The following is a 20,682-nucleotide window of genomic DNA, read 5'->3' as shown; positions in this document are numbered from 1 at the left end:
ATTTGGTTGCTGGCAGCGGTTGAGGTCCAGATGGGACAAAACAAGCTGAACTTAAACTTTAGCAAAATGTTCAGAAACAGTCCCAATCAGTTCCACTTTTATTTCTGGAAGGAATGGCATAGTCCCTAAAGGAGAAGCCCCATGATTTGGGGGTCTCTTTGGACTCATGATACTTCTGAATGTGCAGAAGGAGGCCATGGTGAAGGGAGTTTTTGTCCAGCTTTGCCTGGTGTGTTAGTTGGGGCCCTACCTCACCATGCCACCTCACAACTTTACTATGATGTGCTGCACATAGGCTGCCTTTGAAGATTACTTGGTAACTGCAGATGGTACAAGTATGTTAGCCCATTTATTGGTAGGTGAGAGCCACAGTACTCACATTGCACCTGTATTAGAGGTTATGCAGTGGCTCCCAAGAAGTTTCCAGGTGCAACAGATTTGATCTGGTCAGTATGTTCTTTCTGGGAAAAAGATATTAATGGTTTGCCATTTTAGGGAGATGAAGGACCTGGAAACAGTGCTTTTCTGTAATTGTCTTATATTTTATGGAATAGTTTTCATCTACTCCTAGAGACTAGGGCTGGTATCCCCCAGTGGCTTTCCAAAAATTGATTAAAGATGAATTCTTCTGCAGAGCTTTTGGAGAATGCTGCAGTTTGATGTCACCTATGGTTATTATCGGTTGATTATATTACTGTTAGTGTTTTATTTCTTTACATCTTCTCTTGTTATATATTGTATGCTTTTATGAAGTTAACTACCAGGAATATGTTGTTGATTACAGATATTTAAAAAAATGAATAAATAAATATAAGAATGCCATCCCAAGCATATTTCTATCTAGAATACGAATACATTTTGGACAAATTCCATTTATTCCAATGTGATCTAGCAGGAGAAAAAAATATAGAGATTGTAGTGCATTAATTGAAATAGTGCACAAGCACAGGTTTTACAGATGAGAATCTATTCTCTGTTTCCTATTTGTAATTACTGAAATGTGACTGAGTGCTTTTGTTGGCTGCACAGGCATCTCTTTCTAAGCTGACTGGTTGTTCTGTGCAGACAAATGGGGGTCATTGATATCATTGGGATTTTTTTACTTCCCTGGTGTTCTCCTTCTCACATGCACAATAAACCCCTCTCCCCATTACATACTTTTCAAATCCTAAAGACCTCAGGAATCCTGGATTATTCCTTTCCATTCAGTCTCTGAAAATCTATTCATAACAATGAATATTGCCTTAGTTTGGATTTTCATATGCCTTTACGCTCTGGCAAAATAAATGCCATAATTCCCATATCACTTCAGTAATATAGCTTCACATCCATGGAATGAGGCCACCTCTGCTGGTTTGGAAAACATCCATACATTTTATCATCTGTATCTAACAGAATGGCATAAAACACCAAGCTATTCCAAGTGAGCTCATTTCATTCTAGACTCATCCTTAGACGTTTTTCTTAAAAATACACACACACACACTACAGTAAATTTCCAGTTTCCAACATTTGTTGTGCTATCTAGTTTTCTTTCTTCTGTTTCTTGACCTTTGTCAATCTCTCTTCACATTCATTCTTAACAACCTTTTCAATTTCATTCCATAGTTCCTCGGGTTCCCTATCAATGAGGTTCAGGATTTCAATGTGATTTCTGATGTTCTACTTAGAAATGGGGGCGGGTGGGAGGTAAATGCTCACAATCATATTGTGGAAGTTGATGGGATTTATTCTTCTTCTTTAGCTTGACTTGGAACTTGCCCCTGAGCAATTCATGATCTGTCCCAAAGTCAGCCCCAGCTCTTCTCTTTGCTTTTATAATTTAGCTCTTCCATCACTTGTACCAATAATATAGTTAATTTGATTTCTGTATACACCATCTGGTGATCTCTCTCTCTCTCTCTCTCTCTCTCTCTCTCTCTCTCTCTCTCTCTCTATATATATATATATATATATATATATATATATGTCATTTTGGTTGCCTGAGGACTTGGCAATGAAGGAATTATTGGATTGGCAGAAACTGATAAATCATTCTCCTGCTTCATTTCTGTTTCCTAGGCCATACAGTCTGTCTACGTTTTCCTCTATACTATTTCCAACTTTGGCATTCCAGTCTCCAATTACAAGCAGCATATCTTGTTTCCATGTTCTGTCTATTTCAAATTGAACTTGACTATAATGCTTGTCAACTTTCTCTTCGGCGTCAGTGTTTGGAGCATAAACTTGAATAATCATCTTATTAAAGGGTTGTCCATGAAATCTAATTGATGTAATTCACTCACTGACTGCAAGTACTATCTTTACTATTTCTGTCCAACTCCAGTCCGTTTCAATTCTCTGATGCCTAAGCTGTCAATATGTAGTCGATTCTTTTCATCCTCCACTGTGTTGAGCTTTCCCACGTTCATGCTTACGTTCCATGTTCCCACTATAATTCTGTCTTTGCAGCTTCTGATTTGTCTTTCCTGCATGGCAACACTATCAACTAGATGTTCCAAAGTCTTTAATCCACCCATGTCATATTCACCATTAATACTTTAAAAGATCCTCAGCTCTTCCTCAGTAGCATATTGACTACTATCCAATCTAAGGGGCTGTCATCCAGCACTATATCATCAATCACTTTATATTGTCTATGTGATTTTGGAGGTAAAAAATAGGAGTGGTTTATTATTACCCTCTCCCATGTAGTATCACGTGATGTCTTTGCCATTATCACTAAAATTTTCATCCAACTCCAGCATCTTCCTATATCGCTGCCGCCCACTAGAGGTACCTGCTTGCTCTACCTAGGCAGCTGTGACACCGTTCATGCCTTGGGTGAATCTGGTGAGAGTCTGTACTCTTGGGATACACGTCAACATTCTTTGCTCAGGGACAGCACCTTCCTCAGCCATAATGAGGTAGCACAGCACAGCTCGAGGAGGCATATACATTTTCTTAACTGATTATTTGTTTTACTGCCAAGTGACCTAGAGGCAGTTTACAGCAGAGATAAAAATCTAGCAAAAAGACATTAGAAAAAAACATAAAAGGGTCAATACAAGATAGCTAACGATAAAACAGCAATAAAACAATAGAATGATAATTAAAAGAATTTGTAACACTATTCATATATTAAATACACGCACACACAATCATGAACAACAACAACAACAACAACAACAAATATAGTAAGACCATCGTAAGAAAGTCACCAATGACCAGGTCCATGTAACTGTGAGTAATCTAGAAAAAAACTCCAGTAGGCTTTCAAGCAGGAATACCCAAACAATGGTCTGAGTTCACAAGACCATGGAGAATTAATGTTATCCATCCATGACCATTCATCAATGTGGTTTTTTAGCATTATTTTCTGACTTCTTTGGAAAAGGCTGGCCTTGGGCTCAGTATGCAAAGGACAGTCCTCTCTTTTGAGATATCTTCTGACATGCTGGCCAGTCACAATTTTAAAGATGAAATACCATAAGAAGGAACTGAAGGATACTTGATATTCCTGATGGCATCTAGCCATCAAACTGGATAGATACACAAATTACTTTATTGCAGTGTTACCTGGTACAATTTAAATTATAATAGTTCTTCTAAGTATATGCACATATTATGTATCTATATCATCTGAACCTATATCTATATCTACAGTATATCTATAACTTTGATTTTTTTTGGTCATCCTTTGATATGATGACACATTCTTTAGTGAACAATCAGTGAATGGCCACCCTATTAAGAAAGGTAAAAACTTTCATAAAGAGAGATCTGTATCTCATTAGGATATAACTGGAACTAAGATCACAATCCTGTGCTCATTTACTTGGAAGCAGATATCTCTATATAGGATGAGGTTGTACCTTTAGTAATAAATTAAGAAGATTGATCTTTAAAAATTAAAGAAAGGTCTCTGAAGAAAAATGAAGATGTAGTGTTTAGCACTGGAGTATTAAATATGTTTCTGCAATCAACACTGATATTGAATCAAGAACATAAAAGGGGAATTGGAAGCCTTGCCAAAACTAAATTTATATTTATTTTTTCCAACTGAAAATTGCAGGCTAGCAGTGTTCAACTTATATTTCCCATTATAAAAAAGCAAACCAAATCAACCAAACAAACAAAAAAGGAACTGCCACAAACATATATATTAACTACTGCTATCACTTCTATCAGAAAGTTCCATGGTTGCTATTTTATAATAGAAAAATTTGGCAAGGAAAACAGAAGGCTATTAAAAATATAGAACATGCCACATGAAAGGACACTATATGTGATGACTGGGGAAGGAAGTCAGAAAGAAAGGGCTCCATAGAAGAGACAAATATCACTATTTCATCCAGCTCTCAGATCAAATCCAGAAACTGATGGAGAAGCTTTTCCTAATTCAGTATCTTTCAGACATGCAGATCTACCACTTCCAGAATTTTTACTAAGCATGGCAGCACGGTTGGGAATTCTGGGAATGAAAGCCTCAAAAAATACAGAAGGCACTTCCGGTGGGGACATGGTGGCTTAGCCATCTTTCTGTAAGCAGGGAAATGACACCACAGATGATTGGTGGCTGGCAGTAAGGACTAGTTGCCCAACTTGCTCCGGATTAAGGAAGAAATGAAGGAATTGATCCATAAGGTCTCCAGAAGGCCATTCCTCGAAAGCTAATCATGAAGCTGGCAGCTTCTGTGAACAGCTTTCGAGCTGAGCAGCTGGGAGGCAGGGGACCCACCTTGTTCAAAGCTGTGGTGCAGTCTTTCAACCAACCGAACCTCATTTTTAAACACTATGGATTATGACTACTTTTTTAACTTAAGGGAGATCTTCCTTGCAACAGATAAGTAATTCTTTTCGGGCTTCCTTATCCTTATTTTTGAATCTATATATTTAAAAGAAGGCATAGAGTTTTAATTTTAATCTGATTCATTCACAAAAAACTGGATGAAAAGTGGAATTTAAAAGGGACTTAAAATCCATTTATAGTGAAAAGGGAGAAGATCTATTTGTTAAAGGTTTATTTCGGTTATAATGGTTTATGAAACTTCATCTGTATAATTGGATTTGATTTTTCTATGGGAACATATTTTTGTTTTTCTGCAATATGTTTGTCGATTGGCTAGATTTTTAAAACAGAAGATAGTAATTTGAGTCCTCTGTGCATTTTTGGCTGGAATGTGTATGCAATTACAGCGTGAAAGGCACCAGAGGGCATGAATTTTTTGCTACTTTCACTTATACTTCCTATAGTTGTTTGCCTAGGGGCAGAAAAAAAAATAAGAAGAAAATGGCTAGAAAAAGTTCTTTGGAGCAGCCATCAGAGGATAAAATGACTTCTTTAAGGTTACTCCAATCAAAGTTTGATGAGTTAGGAGATTCAAGTCCCTGGGATTTCTTTTTTGGACCAGGATTGAATGACAAAGTTTTAAGGATTTGTGTATAATGATTTAAGTTAAAATATATTTGTTATTAAATTTATGAATTTTTGTTTTTATATATGGCAACATGGTGAAGTTGATAGAGTTGGTTGAGATGGAGAAATTGACAGTTTTGATTCAAGATAAGACATTGTATAATTTTAATGCTAATTGGAAACTTTTTTTGGACTCTGTGGGAAACAGAAAAAAATGAAAATATGTTGTATGGATTTGATAATTAGAAATAATATGGGTTAATAGAAACAATGGAAGTTACACTGTAACCTTAGAGTAAGAGTTTGATGTATATTGTTACTTATATCTATTGTAAGGGGAATCAGAAGTCAATTTTTTTCTTTTGTTTTCTTTCTTTTCTTGTTTTTCACACTTTTAATCTTGACTATTTCTCTTTTCTAATGTTTCTTACCCTTTCTATCTTCTTTCTTAATATTGGTTCTTGTTAGTTTTTATTGTTTTTTGTTAAAAAATTTAATAAAGTTATTACAAAAAAAAAGGAAGGCACTAGGTTGGGAAGGTTTGATAAAAATAAGGAAACATAGTCTCATTTCATATAAATGTTGGGAAATAGTACTTTTATACATAAGTTACCTATTATGATACAAGTTTCACAAAGAATGGCAAAAACATTTCTGAAAGATTTATTTTATTCTCCTCCTTCAGAAAAATTTAACATGCAATTCTATACGTGTCTACTGAAAAGTGAGTCCCACCTAAGTACAATGGGACTTACTTCCCTGTAAACAGATGTAGGAATTACAATCTAAGGTAGCTAAGTCCCATCCCATCAATGTATGCAGTTTGCTTACCCTTCATGCTACCTGATGTTAGGCAACTTTGAAATACAAATGTTCACTCTCTTCTCATGAGATCCTGAGTTTGCATATAAGTAGCTGGTCTTCTAAAAGTGAAAATGTGCTTCTGATGGTCAGATGTCTCCTCCATTTTTGCTCCAAAAGACATCTGCAACAACGACAAGGACTTTTTTACTTAAGATTCAAGGAAACAATCAATATATTTTTTTTATGTCAAGGACAGCAATAAAAAATTGGAAATTTACTTCAGTTTAAAAATAGGGCACCAAAAACAATGAGGGTAAAAATGACAATTTGATTATCTGAAGTGGATTAAAATCTAGCATTTGGCCTTTTGTCTTTCAACAAATATTTATGTAAAAAAGAGGTCCTTCATTAATTAATTAAACTGCGATTCAATATTTCACATTTGCTTTAGAAAAAAATATTCAGTTCTGCAAATGCCAGTCAGCAGGATATGTCTGTAATTTCAAATGTAAACTTGAATTTGCTTATTAGATCTTTAAATAATTGATTAGAATTAACTTAAAGCCAAGCCCTGCAATCAGAAGAATCATATGATGCAGCTCTTATTTACACTAGAGATGGTAGAGTGAGGTCTGAAGCACACTTGATGTGAAAACATTTAAAGAGGAGACATCCCACTTGCAATTTAAAATGATACCCATCAATGAATGTTTATCATGTGCTCCTGCTGATTGTAGGATACATTTGAGGGTTGTACAAAGCAGTCACAAGACACACAGAAACAACCGGGAATATCTTTCAATACATCCACTCAGTCTTGAAAAAAATGTGGCTGCTTTAATGATTCAGAGACCAATGCTTTGTTATGCTCCCATGTGTTGTGAAGCACCTCTTTGAATCCCTTCTGCACCCCTAGTACATTTTGACTCATGTTCCTACTCCTATTGTTTACGAAGCTTGGTGTAGGTATCACTCTTACTCTTTGCCAACTATCATTCATAAACTAAGAGCTGACCTTAATCTCACCAGGGCTAATTTACTCTCCTCCTCCTCTTCCTCCTCAAGTTTAACTATGGTTAGATCATATATGATCTAAGCCTTTAAATCGAGTTCGGAGTATTTTTGCAAACTAGTAAAATCCAGCCCTTATTAGGGTTAACCATGATTTGGATCAATCCAAATCCAGTACTAAACTATGCCTAAGATTAATTGAGAGAAGAGAAAATTTGCAAAAGGGGGAAATGTAGAAAAGGTCAGAAGTGAATGTTTTCAAAGCTGCATTCTGATGTGAAAGCCATATACTCAAGACCCAAAGTTTTGTTTATATTTACTCCAGTAAATTTTGAATAACAATGGTCTTCTATATCTAAGAAGGAGGTTTAACTCACTCATTCACCCCCAACATTCTTGTACTGAGTTTGATTAACTGAGTTTGATTAACAATCTTCTTGTTTGGCTAAGAACAGTTTGGATTTGGTAATACCTTGAATTTGGAAATGATTCCCATATAGAACAGGTGTACTGGGAATATCAATTCCCAACCCTGAATTCTGCCCTGGAGTGTTTTTTCATTATAATAAGGAGATGAAGTAAAACAAGCATTTGTGACTTTAGATATTTATATTCCAATGACCAATTATAAAAGTGCCATAAAAGTTAAAAATTGGGATCTGGGCAAGGGATTAAGATTGTTTTATCTTTAGAACCAATAGTATACAGAAGGAATGGAATGGACTGCTCTGAATAATAATTTAATAACACATCCCAATTTAAGATTTTTAAAATTTTTCCCATAGTTGGGCTCAGAACTAATATTATTTTCCTGAATATCAGTTTATTTCTACTACAAAAAATAAAAATAAATCAATATTTGCATTCAAATTGGAGAAAAATATGGATAGAAAAAATAGTTTACAAACTTGTGTGAATTGAAGATTGTACCATTTATCTTAGTATGATGTAGCAGTTGATTGGAGCAACTCAGTTGGCTGTCATCTGTGTCACAAGAAGTGACAATAGAAGAATGGATATTGCAACTGAAGCACTCACTTCATTAAATACCAATAAATTAAGTTAGTTGCATCAAAACTAAATGATTTTGTATATACCTATGACTAATTTGTTAAAAATATAAATGAATGATTATTCTTGAGAATGGGATTTGCAATTAGTCAATTCCTTTGTTCTTTATGCACTACTTCCTTTGTAGGAATAACAAAGAAGGTTTTAAGGATATTACTAATCATAGAAGTATCTAAATATGCTACACTCCAGATTGGTTGTATTTGAACTGTTATAATCTTCCGTTGGCTAGATTAACTGGAAATTATGAGACTTGAATTCCATCTGAAAAGCTGGAACTTGGTGAGGGCTGTCATAAATGTTTTGGAAATGGAATATGGATATTCAACTGCTAGTTGTTTTCCATATAAAGATAGCAAAGACTTAATTTCAAAGAATAGTCGTATATAATATGCTGCTAACATATGCAAAAACAACTTTGTTACCCAACAAGGCTAATGCAACATGCCAAATACTGAAGCACTAGCCTCAACCATGCTTTGTCAGGGCCTTGATCCCACTCTTATTTTTTGCAATTCCAGGAAGTCAGCACTAGAAGGAAATCTATCAAACCCTTGATTAGCTACAACATACTGCTAGACTGTTCGGCTTGATAACTCTAAGTGTAGGCTTAGTCTAATTACTATTTAATTTTTGAAAAACTAACAAACAAAATCTTCATAATTATTAAACTCTTAGTTTAATCTCTGACTATAAATTAGCAAATGCTAAATAAAACACAATAAGGACATAATTAGCACATGTGGAATCCTTTTTGCACCGCTGAATGGCAAAATATTTGAAATAACTACATCAACATCAACATCTGCTTCTACAGAAGAAACCACTGATGTCCATATAGGAACTTTGTAACTGCTAGTTGTTTGCCTCCCAGACAACCAGCTCATAGCTACATCGTACCACATCCCATAAAATAAACAGTACTCAAACATGGGCAGACCACATCATACAAGACCATATCCCATTATTATAATCATTGAATCTACATAAGAAGCATATCACCCCATAATTTTTTTGAACTGTCTACTTCCCCATGTTGGCAGCAATTTCCTGCTCAGAAAAATAAGTGCATGTTCATTTGCCACACATTACCATGTATATGCTATGTGCACAGATAATTTCTACACAACAGTAGTTTTTGGCGTAACTTCTCTTGCAGTGAAGTGCCTGTAATTTTCCTGACTAATTAAAGGGATTGTGTCAGCTTTGCAAGTAAGGGGGTGAAATGAAGTCCCAATCATTGCAGAAATGAAGATCGAGAATCCAAGGATGATCAATTCAAGGGCTAATCTGATCTCAGGATAATAGTCTGTCACCAGGTATTTTGGCAAGTCAACCAAATTGTTTCATCAGCAGAAAAGCTGTATAATAAAAGTTGTTGAAACTTCACAGTTATGGAATAGGTATGTTAGGATACCTCCTGTTCTTGATGTATGAAAATTTAACAGGGACGTAGCATCAAATTGTGAGGTCTCTATATACTGTACATAATTTGAAATTTTCTTCTTCTTTCTAGAGTGACTATAATTTGCCAGAAAATCAAAATGCTTCATGAAATTGCTGTCCCAGTTTGCATTCCTTGGCCATCCCTGGTTTACGCCAATGGCAACTGTAGGTTTTCCTTCATGCTAAAGTCAGAGTGAACTACTGTAAGAAAGAATATAAGGAATACTTCCAAGGATGGTAATGTAGATAAAATGTTTGGCTTTTTTTGCTATCCTCAGCTAGCATTGCCCAAATAGCCAATAAAAACAGAGACAGCATACATTATAAGACTGCCAAATTCTAAGTATTTAAGAGAGAGAAAGAGAGAGATACACCATTCTAACAAAAGAAAATATTGTTCTATAATATGCACCACTCCTAATACCTACATCTAATCAAGGAATCATATTGGTCCGTTAAATGAAAATATGATTAATAATTCATACACAACAAAATTCTTATGCCTTCTCTGTATGTTCTGCAAGTTATAGAAAAATTAAAGGTCAACAGACATAAAGAACAAAGATGAGTCCATCATCCTGATGAATCTTTTTTTCTTCCCAAAGTAACTGTCAGCTGCCACAATCTATTCAAAGGAAGTAGCACGTTCATATGTGTATTACTGTGTGTATTTCTTCTATTTCTGCTCATCTTCTTCTGCCAATTAAAATGAATTGGGTAGGGCATACATTCAAGACTTCTTTGTATAAAGAAAGATCATATTGCTGGTTCAAGCAAACACAACGTGAATCAGAGTTATTAGTGTGTTGGATTCTGTCAAATCCTAAAAGATTTTAGATGAAATTTATTACAGTCAAGTATATTCAATAAAGCAAGAGTCCTAGCAGTTGCATCACCAGCTTTTTGGTCTAGAAGCCAAGCCTGTGGCTATGAAGAAGTCCTTTATATCTGAGACATATTCTTGAACAACATTATTTGGGAGACTGAGTCCTCTGATTTGAGCTCCTCAGCTCTAGTTACTAAAGTTCCGACTGCTGTGCAAGAGATACTGAATTGTCAAGGTCTTTCTGTGGCCTTCTCTACAGTGCATAGCCATTTTTCTTTTCTCCCTCCACCCTTCCCCAAAAGCCAATAAAAGCTAATAAATCTGGATACCCATGTTCTCCTTTTCTTCAACCATTTGGTAATGTGATGGCAGGAATGAGGAAACATAGAATGATTTTCCCAAGCCACCACTTCCAAGTAGCCTTAATCAGTTGCTCACATACACATCAGCACAAATAATACCATGCTTGATATATATCCTATATCCTTTTTCATTTATGTCATATCAGTAGAATAGAAAATTCATGTTGCTTTGATGTGTCTCATTTAACAGTATTCTCAGGACTATAAAGTTACACAAAATATGTAAATGAATAACTAAATACTCTTGAGTTCAGAGTTTAATAACAATTATTTAGAGTCAGGCTTGCATTTTAAATCTCTTCTCTCAACATCTCATCAGCTGCAAATGCTTTAATAAAAGAGAACAGCTTTGTTTTCCCAAAAAAGGGTAAAGGACAGTTTAAACTGCAATTTAAGTAGAAAATACTAAACTTAAAAGATAAATTTACAGTGGTACCTCGGGTCACGAACTTAATTTGTTCCGCGACTCTGGTCGCAACCCGAATTGGTTGCGACCCGAATCAAATTTCCCCATAAGGTTCAATGTAAATACGGTTAATCCGTTCTGACCCCTACGAATTTGGTCGCCAACCGATTTTGGTCACAACCTGAATCAAATTGTCCCATAAGGTTCAATGTAAATATGGTTAATCCGTTCTGAACCATATGTATTTTTTTTTAAAACCACAAAAATATGACACAAAGTACAGTACAGTACAGTACAGTATGAAGAGAGAGAACACTAACCTTGCTTGAGGCGTGGAGGACAGGAAGGCGGGTGGGGAGGCGGTTATTGTTTGGAGGGAGAGTCCCCCTCCCTAAAGGAAGCCACGACCACGTGTGTCAGCAGGGAAAATGGCCATGGATCCTGTTCATCACCCGATGCGGAGTTTGCGAACGGAAGCAAAATTTTGGGAACGGAGCTGTTCGTGACCCGAATTGGTTGTGAACAGAAGCGTTCGTGACCCGAGGTACCACTGTAAGTTGCAATTCTATGGTATTTCTCACTGAAATTAATGGGTGTTTTTTGAGCATATAGACATAGGATTGTATTGTTCATTACAATGGTAATTTCTTTATAATCACAAGACTTCTGCATTTTACATCGCATACAATTACTCTGTTAGCACATCCTTAACTGCAACAACAAGACAATCAGAAAAACAATACTTGAGATGAAGACAAATAAGCAGACATGTGTGACAATGCTAGTGGAACATGGTGAGAAGTTTTCAATGTGGCAGAGAAGAAGGAGGAAGTAGAAGCTTGTTTCTAGCAAAATACCAGTTGTAGCCTAGCCATCTCTCTCCCAGCCACAATATCTCCCTCATGATCTGTAGACCACAGCTAGTTTCATTCAGTGACACGAGTCTAAAGCATTTTCTATTATCTTTTAGCCATACTAAGACCATGCATTGCACATGTCTATAAACAAGCTTGCGATATTGATATTCTGAATTACTGAGACCTCTCCTTAATACTTTGGCATACATGCCTGAAAACTGTAATCTCTGAAGACTCTTGTGGCAAAAGCAGAAGGCACAAGATAGCATTTGTATTTTGGAACTGCATTATGGCAGACTATAGAAAATAGCCCTTTCTGAGAAATATTCACAAGGAAGTTTTGTTTAGGTTGAGTAGAATTTGCTTCATCTAGTCCAACTACTCCAACTGCGAGTCACTTTCTAAGATTATAAATTTAACCCATTGCCCTAGTATCTGCTGCAGCCCCCAAACTCTACAGCTGACTCTGACCATTCTGTCAAATTTTAGTGTGTAGCTGATAAAAATCAGTGGTGCAATTTTATGCCATTTCTAGGTAGAAAATGCAAGAAAATGGTTGTGTGTGCTGCACTAGTAGAGTGTTAACATAAAAATGAAATATATTGCCCCTATCCATGAACAAAACCTATAAAAAGATGGAATCCTTCCTATACGTTATCCAGTCCTACCCACTGTGCATCATCATGCCATTCCGCCATTCACCAAAATATTTAGTGTGATTCTGACTATTAAGCATTCTGACTCCCCACTCCTGTTCAAGCTGATAATACCAAGCATGGAACTATAATATTCTTGTAAAACAAAATTCATTCTACTGGCGTGGAAAAAGATTGATTTAATGGATTCAGAATGTTTCAACTGATCTATGAGAAGAGGCTATTGATTGATATTTGAGCTCAGCAATGCAGGTAAATACAGAAACTAAATTATGCACTAATCTTGTACACAACTCTATTTAATATGCTATCTTTGCTGAGCCAGTGTGCATCAGCGGTTAAAGCTCCAGGTTCTACTCTACCCTCAGCGATGAAAGCCACTGAGGGATTTTAGGACAGTCACTTTTTTGCAGCCCCATCTTGTTCCCAGGAAAGATTATTTTGAGGGGAAAATATTGGAGTACAACAGATACCACCTTGAACTCCTGGAGGAAAGTCAGATTATAAATCTAATAATAAATAAAATAAATAAACTTGCCTTAGGAAGGAAACATTTTCACATAGGAAACAATACACAACTCTCAAATGATTGTGCATTATGATTCTACAGCTCTGAACTGTTTTGGTTGCAGGTAGTCCTTGGTTAATGATGGTAATTGGGACTGGAATTTCCATCACTAAGCAATGCAGTCGTAAAGCATGACATCATGTGATTGTATCACTTAGTGATGGCAATCCTGGCAGTCCCCATTGCCATCATTAAGTGAGGTTTGCGGGTCATTAAGCGAGTACCTCCTCATGATTTCCTGCTGGCCTTGAACAAGCAAAGTCAATGGGGAAGCTGGCAGGAAGTTGCACGTCACAGGGGGTTTGCAAGCAGGCCAGCGGGCAGACAAGTGATTGCTGTGGCATGAGCGTGGCCAGGCATGGGGGCTGCTGCAGCATGGGCGCAGCTGGGGGGAGCATGTGGAGTGCAGATGGGGTGGGGGTGCTGTAGGCGGGTGTGTGCTATGGAGTATGAGATCCTCAGGAACTCATACTCCATAACCAGAGTCCTCAGGAGAAAAGGTGAGGGGAGAAGAAGTGACTTCCAGGAGCGACTTGCGACCTTCTCTGCTGGCTTTCCCATTGACTTTGCTTGTGAAAAGCCAGCAGGGATGGTTGCAAATGGCGATGAAGTGACTGCGGGGGTGCTGGGACAGCCAGAACTTTGAGGACTGGTCATAAGTACAACTTGTTCGATGCCATAATAACTTTGAATGGTCACTGAATAAGTGGTCGTTAAGCAAGGACTTCCTGTACTGCATTTATACATTATTTATCTGCCCTGAGAAACCCAATTTCCTTGTATGCATACATGGAATAGAATGCAGTTGTCTTGATTTGCCCTGGGAGAATCAGTTCCTATTGCCTATTATTTTCAAAATGAAAGTAAAACTTTGGTCCACTTGGGTCTGTCCACCTGTCAGTACTATAGAATGGATATCTCCATCCCACGTGGGGGGTGGCGGGTGGGGGGTGGGCAGAAGTGACTGCAAGAGAAGGCAAGGAGTATTCTATAGTGCAAGTGGAAGTTCACTTTGTAACCAAAAGTGTTATTTAGTGCAGACTTCTGAAGTCTAAACTCAGTGAGGTAGCCTCCCCCAAACAAAGAAATGTAGGTGATCTTATTTTTGTAACTCCTCAGACTGATGAAAAGAACACCAGTAGCAAATAACCCAAAGAAATATTATATCCTTTTATTGCATTCTGGTTATGTAATAATTACTTTGCAGTGGGTAAGGAAATGATTGTGACTTATTCTAATCCCCCCCCCCCACAAATTCTAGAAAACATTGCAGCATGTTAGTTGTTGTTATGGTCATCAGGGAAAGGGATGTGTTCCCCAAAGTCATCTGTCAGATCTCATCTGCCAGGTTGTCAAAACACCATGTAAGAACAACTAACATTCCATATGACACCCTTCAAAAGCTGGCAAGACATTTCATTTAGAGCATCAACTACAGATTGGAATTCTAGAATGGGGCGGGTGTGGAAATACATTTGTCTGCTTTGCTGACGCAATTCCCTGCATGTGTTTTCCGTTCCTTTGGCAAGCAAGTTTTTTTCTTATTGAAAATTTAAAAGAGGTTTGAGTGCAGGGATTTAGAATATGTGTGCACCAGCTGGTTCAACTTTGATAAAGTGAATAAGAGGACCTCCCTCTATTAGAACAATCGTCAAGGAGGGCTGATTTGCTCAAGAGACCCTCCTCTTTAAAAAAAACACACACAAGAAGAACTAAAGACTGTTTAGCTGTCTGAGGGTCTCCCAATGAGTAAACAACCAGGGGAGAAGCCAAAAAATTCATTAGCCTTGAATTTGCTGCACCCCAAACAGGCATGGCAGCAATATATTCACTTTATAAGCCACTACTTATCACCCTTGATTAATAATATTGAATATGGCTTAATTGACTGTACCTCTTTCCATTTATTCACCTAGGCGAGAATGACTTTGCTTCCCTCTCTTGCCTGGCTCAACTCCACTCAGGCTAGATCTTACCAATGCCGCTAAGCATGGAGTTTTAGCCTGGCTCTTGCTAAAAATCTCTATGTTTGCCTCTTGATCAACCATCTGAAGTGTGAGAGAAAAAAATAGCATTTTGGCCCCTTGTTTTTTGTTCCAGTTTGAAGGTGATGCTCTGCATGTTAGAGGGCTTGGGAATAACAGACCAGGCAACCTGAAAACCTTGGGAAACCACTGAACATTTAAGGTGCACAGGACAAAAGAGGGAGTCCATGAGATGGGTTCATCCGAAGGGCAGGTTGTAGGAACGATGCCACCCCAAACTTCCAGGAAAGGGTCTCCTGAGCTACTCGCCCTGCAGCAGCCCTGGGCAATCCGGAGAATCGAGAGTCCGGAGAATAAAAAGTGGACGGCTTGGTGGATCGCAGTTCTGCGTTCAGGAGCTGCCAGCCAGATTAAACCGGGAGGGTGGGTAGAGGAGGCAAGCAATTGCTTTCTGGGGGCGGGGAGACAAATGATTGAGCGCAGCGCAGCACAGCCAGAAGGAAACGCCTTTCGCACTTGCAGGGGACCTTTCCGAATATTGCCCCGGGGCCCGAGTGACCGCCTGCCCCCTCGACCCTCCCGCTGCTTCCCTCCTCTCCCCGGAGCCCCGCCCCAAGCGCGGCTGGGTTGGTTTGTAACTTTCTTGCCACCCTCCTTCGACTCCCGTTGCTCACCAGCGTTCCTCAGCTTCTTGTTCCTATACACGGACAGGATCACCAGCAGGTTGCCCAGCAGGTCTACCACGATGGTGAAGATAAGGACGACGGCCAAAGTGGAAGCCACCCAAGGCGGCCTGTCCAAGGTGAGCTGGTCTTGCGGCCCTGAGCCATTCAGTCCACTCCCATTGACCGGCATGCTGAGGAGACTAGGAGCCTCTCACCGGACGCCCATCCATCGGGGCAAAGTTGGGCAGCAGAAGGTCCCGCTCGTCCCTTCCCTCTACCCTTCCTAGTGGGAGACGCGAGATGTGCATGGGGAGGCGGCGGCGGGCACGGCATTACCCCATCTCCCCCCTCCGTTTGCAAAAGAGCCGATCCGCCGCCGCGCTACTGCCGAACGCCTTCGCCGCCTCCCATCGCGCGCCCCTCTCCCACCCCCCTTGCTCAGACTGGGACGTTTCGCCGAAGTGTGCAGGTGCCTCGGTGAGTTACTTTTATAGAATCTCCCCCCCCCCCCCCGTCCTCCTCCTCCTCCCTTACCGCCTCGACGCTTCGGCTGCTGCACTTGCCTCCGCCATCCACACCTCAGCCCCTCTCCCCAAACACACACATACGCCCCCAACAGCCGCTACCGTCGTCTCCAGGTGACATCTAGCGTTGGCGTCCGGCCTCCCCTTCCCAAGACACGTGCGCCGCGAGGGAATTCCAGCTGCCGCCTGAGTGGGCAGCGTAGCCATAGTGCCCTCGTCAGGCCTTTACAGGAACAAGGACCTCCATTCACGGAGGAATTGTAAGCGGGAGGTCCGTGCGGGCGCGGGCGCGCCAGGTCCCATTCATTTTTTCCAGGCTTCCCTCCATTCATCCGTTTGTTCGCTCATTCATGAAGGTCCCAGGATTCATTCACGGGATTGGCCGACGGTAGGTCGTCGAGCAACAGCACCCAGCAATTTTCTATCATTTGCCACTTGAACTAGTGACTGGATAGCCTTCGGGCGGACTTTCTTTGGGAACCCTCACAATGATTTGGGAGAACAGAAGAACGGAAGAGGAAGATGAGAAGAAGGAGAAGGAGTTATTTGTGATAAGAAATATGAACTTTGTAGATGCTTTCTAAATCTATTTTTTTAGTTAAATAGGTAGGGAAGCTAGGAATGGTTGGAGACAGGGAGGAAGAGAGAATCAATTCTGATTCTGAACAGAGTGCTATAAAAAGTTTATTTGCCTACAGTATTTGCTTTGCATGGGGAGTGAGGGGTGGAGGCAACTTAGATCTGAATTCCCTGGAGCCACACCTGCATTTGCCTTACAGGGGAGGAGAGAAGAAAACAGCAGAGAAGGTTGTGTGTGTGTGTATAAAATTTCCTTAGTAAAAATCATATGTGCGTATGCAGTATTGCTTATGAAAATACATAAGGATGCAGGACTCTGTTTCCTTTGCTGATTGTGAGATACAGTGTAGATAGTTCATGTGATCTCTGAACACGCCAGGGGTATCTTTCTGGAACTGGATCCCCTCCATCCCACCCTCCCAGGGCCTGCCTGATTCTTCAGTGGTGACACTGCCAACAGCATAATGTTATGCTTGTGGGTATTATGAATTGGTAGCCATGCTATGCTATAAACAGTCCGATTGTGTATAAATAGCATGGAAATACTGTTCCTTTGCTCTCAAAGAGAATGTGGATTCTATTTATTTTTTAAGGTGCAAGTTATTAAATTAAATTCATGCACAAAACATATTGACATTATTCAAGGAGCTTTAACAAATGCTAACCAAATAGTCAGTAGACCCCCCCCCCCCTCAATTTTGGTGTCTAGATGGAAAAGAAAGGAGCAATGTTTATATGTGAAAGCTTAATCTATAATAATTTGGACCATTTAGAGAACAGTCGCCTTTCTTTTTTCAAATGGTGTAAAATTTACTAATCTCAATGCTCTGATCCTTACCTATTTGGTGATTATGCCATTTTGAAGTCCTTGATACCAGATAATGGAACATATTGTGTTGGGCTATAAAAAGGGAAGGAAAAGAAATCATAATCACAAAGCTTAACATGCTGCATAAGAAACAAATGAAAAAGTGGGAAGTGGTAGACATTAAAAAAAAAAAAAAAACCTCTAAGAAGATGCAGCAGTTTCCTATCTGCTAAAGCACCAGCATGCATTTGCTAAAAGGAAAAAAAAACTGTGCTAAAAATAGCATCCAGTGTTCTTACATGTGCTTTATGCTACAAGGAAAATTCCTCTGATTTGTACTGACCACAGAGTCAGTGGAATAGTGGATCAGAAAGTGAGAAAAAGGATGGTGCACCACTACACTAAGCCAGTGTTTGTCAATCAAGCTATTCTTGTGAGAAAACAGACATGTTAAAATAATCTTTTAAAAATTAATACAAAATGTATCCAGCAGCTATCCTAATACTACTTTCATTCAGGTTGGTGTTCAGATATATTTATCTGAAAGGAAGATGATGCTCTGTTTAAGACAATCCCCACCATATAAACGTGGACCAAAATTTTGTTCAGTACCTGACTTCTCCAACTCCAATTCTAGCTGTTTTAGCTCTAATGCTGTCTCCATTCCTAGAGAAAATTTCCTCCCTCATGAATATATGCATGTGACACATTTGAATATACGTATATATATCTACATATGTTGAATTGCCACAACTACATCAAAAGACAGCTTGGCTAGGATAATCTGCTCCCAAATTTATATTGCTTTTATTGTAGGTCGCCCAGAGTCACATTCGTGAGATGAGTGGCTATATAAATGTGATGAATAAATATTAATTGAAATAATTACTAATCAAATAAAGTAAATTACCTTTAACATAACCTGTTGACTGTCATACACAAATCAATCTCAGACACATGTATGCGCACTCCTATCTTGCTCCAGTAGAAAGAGAAAAAGAGAGAGAGAGAGGGAGGGAGAAGGGAAGGGAAGGGAAGGGAACAACAAAACCAGATGGAGATGATGCAGAAATATGTAATTAAGCATGGAAGGACAAAAAGAGAAGGAAGACCTATTTAGGCATTACCAAAATCCAATTTTTCTTTTTCTAAAGGAGAAAAAGCTGCTAGAAGAGACGTCATAAGTGGGGGATGAGGGTGGGGAATCCTTGACAGAGTGGAATGTCATCACTTTCATCAAGGCACAGCATGGCACCTGATACAGCTCTAAAGAATGTAATAAAATAAATAAATAAAACCCAGAAATGTCAAGAGCATAGATTTAGGGAAGTGCAAAATTTCTTGGTCCAGAAATCATTCTAGAGAACGGTTCCATTTTGAAATAATTCCACTCCATTTTAGACTGTTTTGAGTTTTGAGGGATGAGGGGAGAGGGAACTGAGTGGAGTAAATCCTCCAAACCAGAAGCAGTTTGAGGTTTTCTGGACAAAATTGTCCCAAATAGTTGCAGATCCCTAAGCAGTTACTGCCTTGTCCTCATGTTAGCCAACTAAACTGCTTTTTTTTCCTCCTGTATGCCTTTTCCTTTATAGTTTTCACCTTTTTAGTTTATAAGTCTCAGCTTATTAACTAAAAGTATATTCATATACTATTTGCACACTTAGAAGGATATAATGCAGTGTGGCTGTAGCTCATACAACATAAAACCACTTACATCAATAACATTCCAGAAAACTTACCTTCTTATGTATCATCAATCAAATTGTGTTCCTTGAAAATTGAATTGAAATGTGGATGATCATTCTGTATTACTTTGACAATCTGCAATAATTTAATTTAAAAGTATGTACAATGCCTGTTGCTGTCTCTGTGTACTGGTATATGCTAATTTAGTGCGCGAAGGGCCCCGTTTCATGGTTGTGCTGATACCGACAGTTTTTAAAGATCTCTTGGCTGTATTTATATTTAATTTTTTGTACTGTTTTAAGTGTTGATTGTTTTTATTGTTGTTCGCTGCCCAGTCTCAGTGGTCTGAGATGGGCGGCTATATAAATTGAATGAATGAATGAATGAATGAATGAATGAATGAATGAATGAATGAATGAATGAATAAAAAAAATCTGGATTTCAGCAATGATGTAATTAAGTGGTTCATTAAGATATGTAGTTCTCCCATTTCATTTGGAAAGATGGATCAAATCTCCACCTGCATTTTGTTTCTGTGTGATAACTGCTTGCCTTCCAGAACACCAGTTTACATGCACTTTAATGAATGAGTATTCAGGCAATCAACACAGGATTCATTACCTTTCCTTCTAAATACAGGTATCTTTTTTTAAGGCAAACATGTCACCAGCATAAACAAAGCCTACCTTTGGCAGTAGAATAGCTGTATCAGAGACTCGAGTTTGTGCTAGAGAAGGTTTTAAAGGTTTGAAGGAACAATCTCACTTTTTGATACATATATTTTCTGTAAGTCCACACCCACCTTAGTAGTCACTGTGCAAAAGCCAGCCCACCCATGGAATCTGTTCTGTGAGAGTAACAATGATACTAACTAATACTGTCAAATGTGACTGTAGCGCCAGAAAGGTTATGCACCCCTACCATATTTTGATCATGGAGAGAATTTTATTCCCTTTAGATTTTTTAAGACCCTGAGAAGATCAAGAACAGGATACTCATTTGAGGCATCTCTCAGTAGTCATTTGAGGTG

The 20,682-nt window shown here is 38.7% G+C and overlaps 1 protein-coding gene across 1 annotated transcript in view; it reads right to left on the bottom strand.

The window, feature by feature from the left end:
- Positions 1 to 16,502, bottom strand: part of MTNR1A (melatonin receptor 1A) — a 39,895-nt gene extending 23,393 nt beyond the window's left edge. The window contains exon 1 of the mRNA XM_088131456.1: positions 16,065 to 16,502. Coding sequence (XP_087987582.1) covers positions 16,065 to 16,245 — 181 coding nt within the window. The 5' untranslated portion in view covers positions 16,246 to 16,502. The remainder of the gene's footprint in view (positions 1 to 16,064) is intronic.
- Between the last annotated feature and the right edge of the window lie 4,180 nt (positions 16,503 to 20,682).

The sequence above is a fragment of the Python bivittatus genome, unplaced genomic scaffold, assembly GCF_059951505.1.
Source record: "Python bivittatus isolate LINGU-HERP-01145 unplaced genomic scaffold, Pbiv_v1 ctg000070_np1212, whole genome shotgun sequence".
In the NCBI taxonomy this organism is placed as follows: Eukaryota; Metazoa; Chordata; class Lepidosauria; order Squamata; family Pythonidae; genus Python; species Python bivittatus.
Note: the sequence above shows the minus strand (reverse complement) of the source record. Positions and strands in the feature narration are given on the sequence as shown.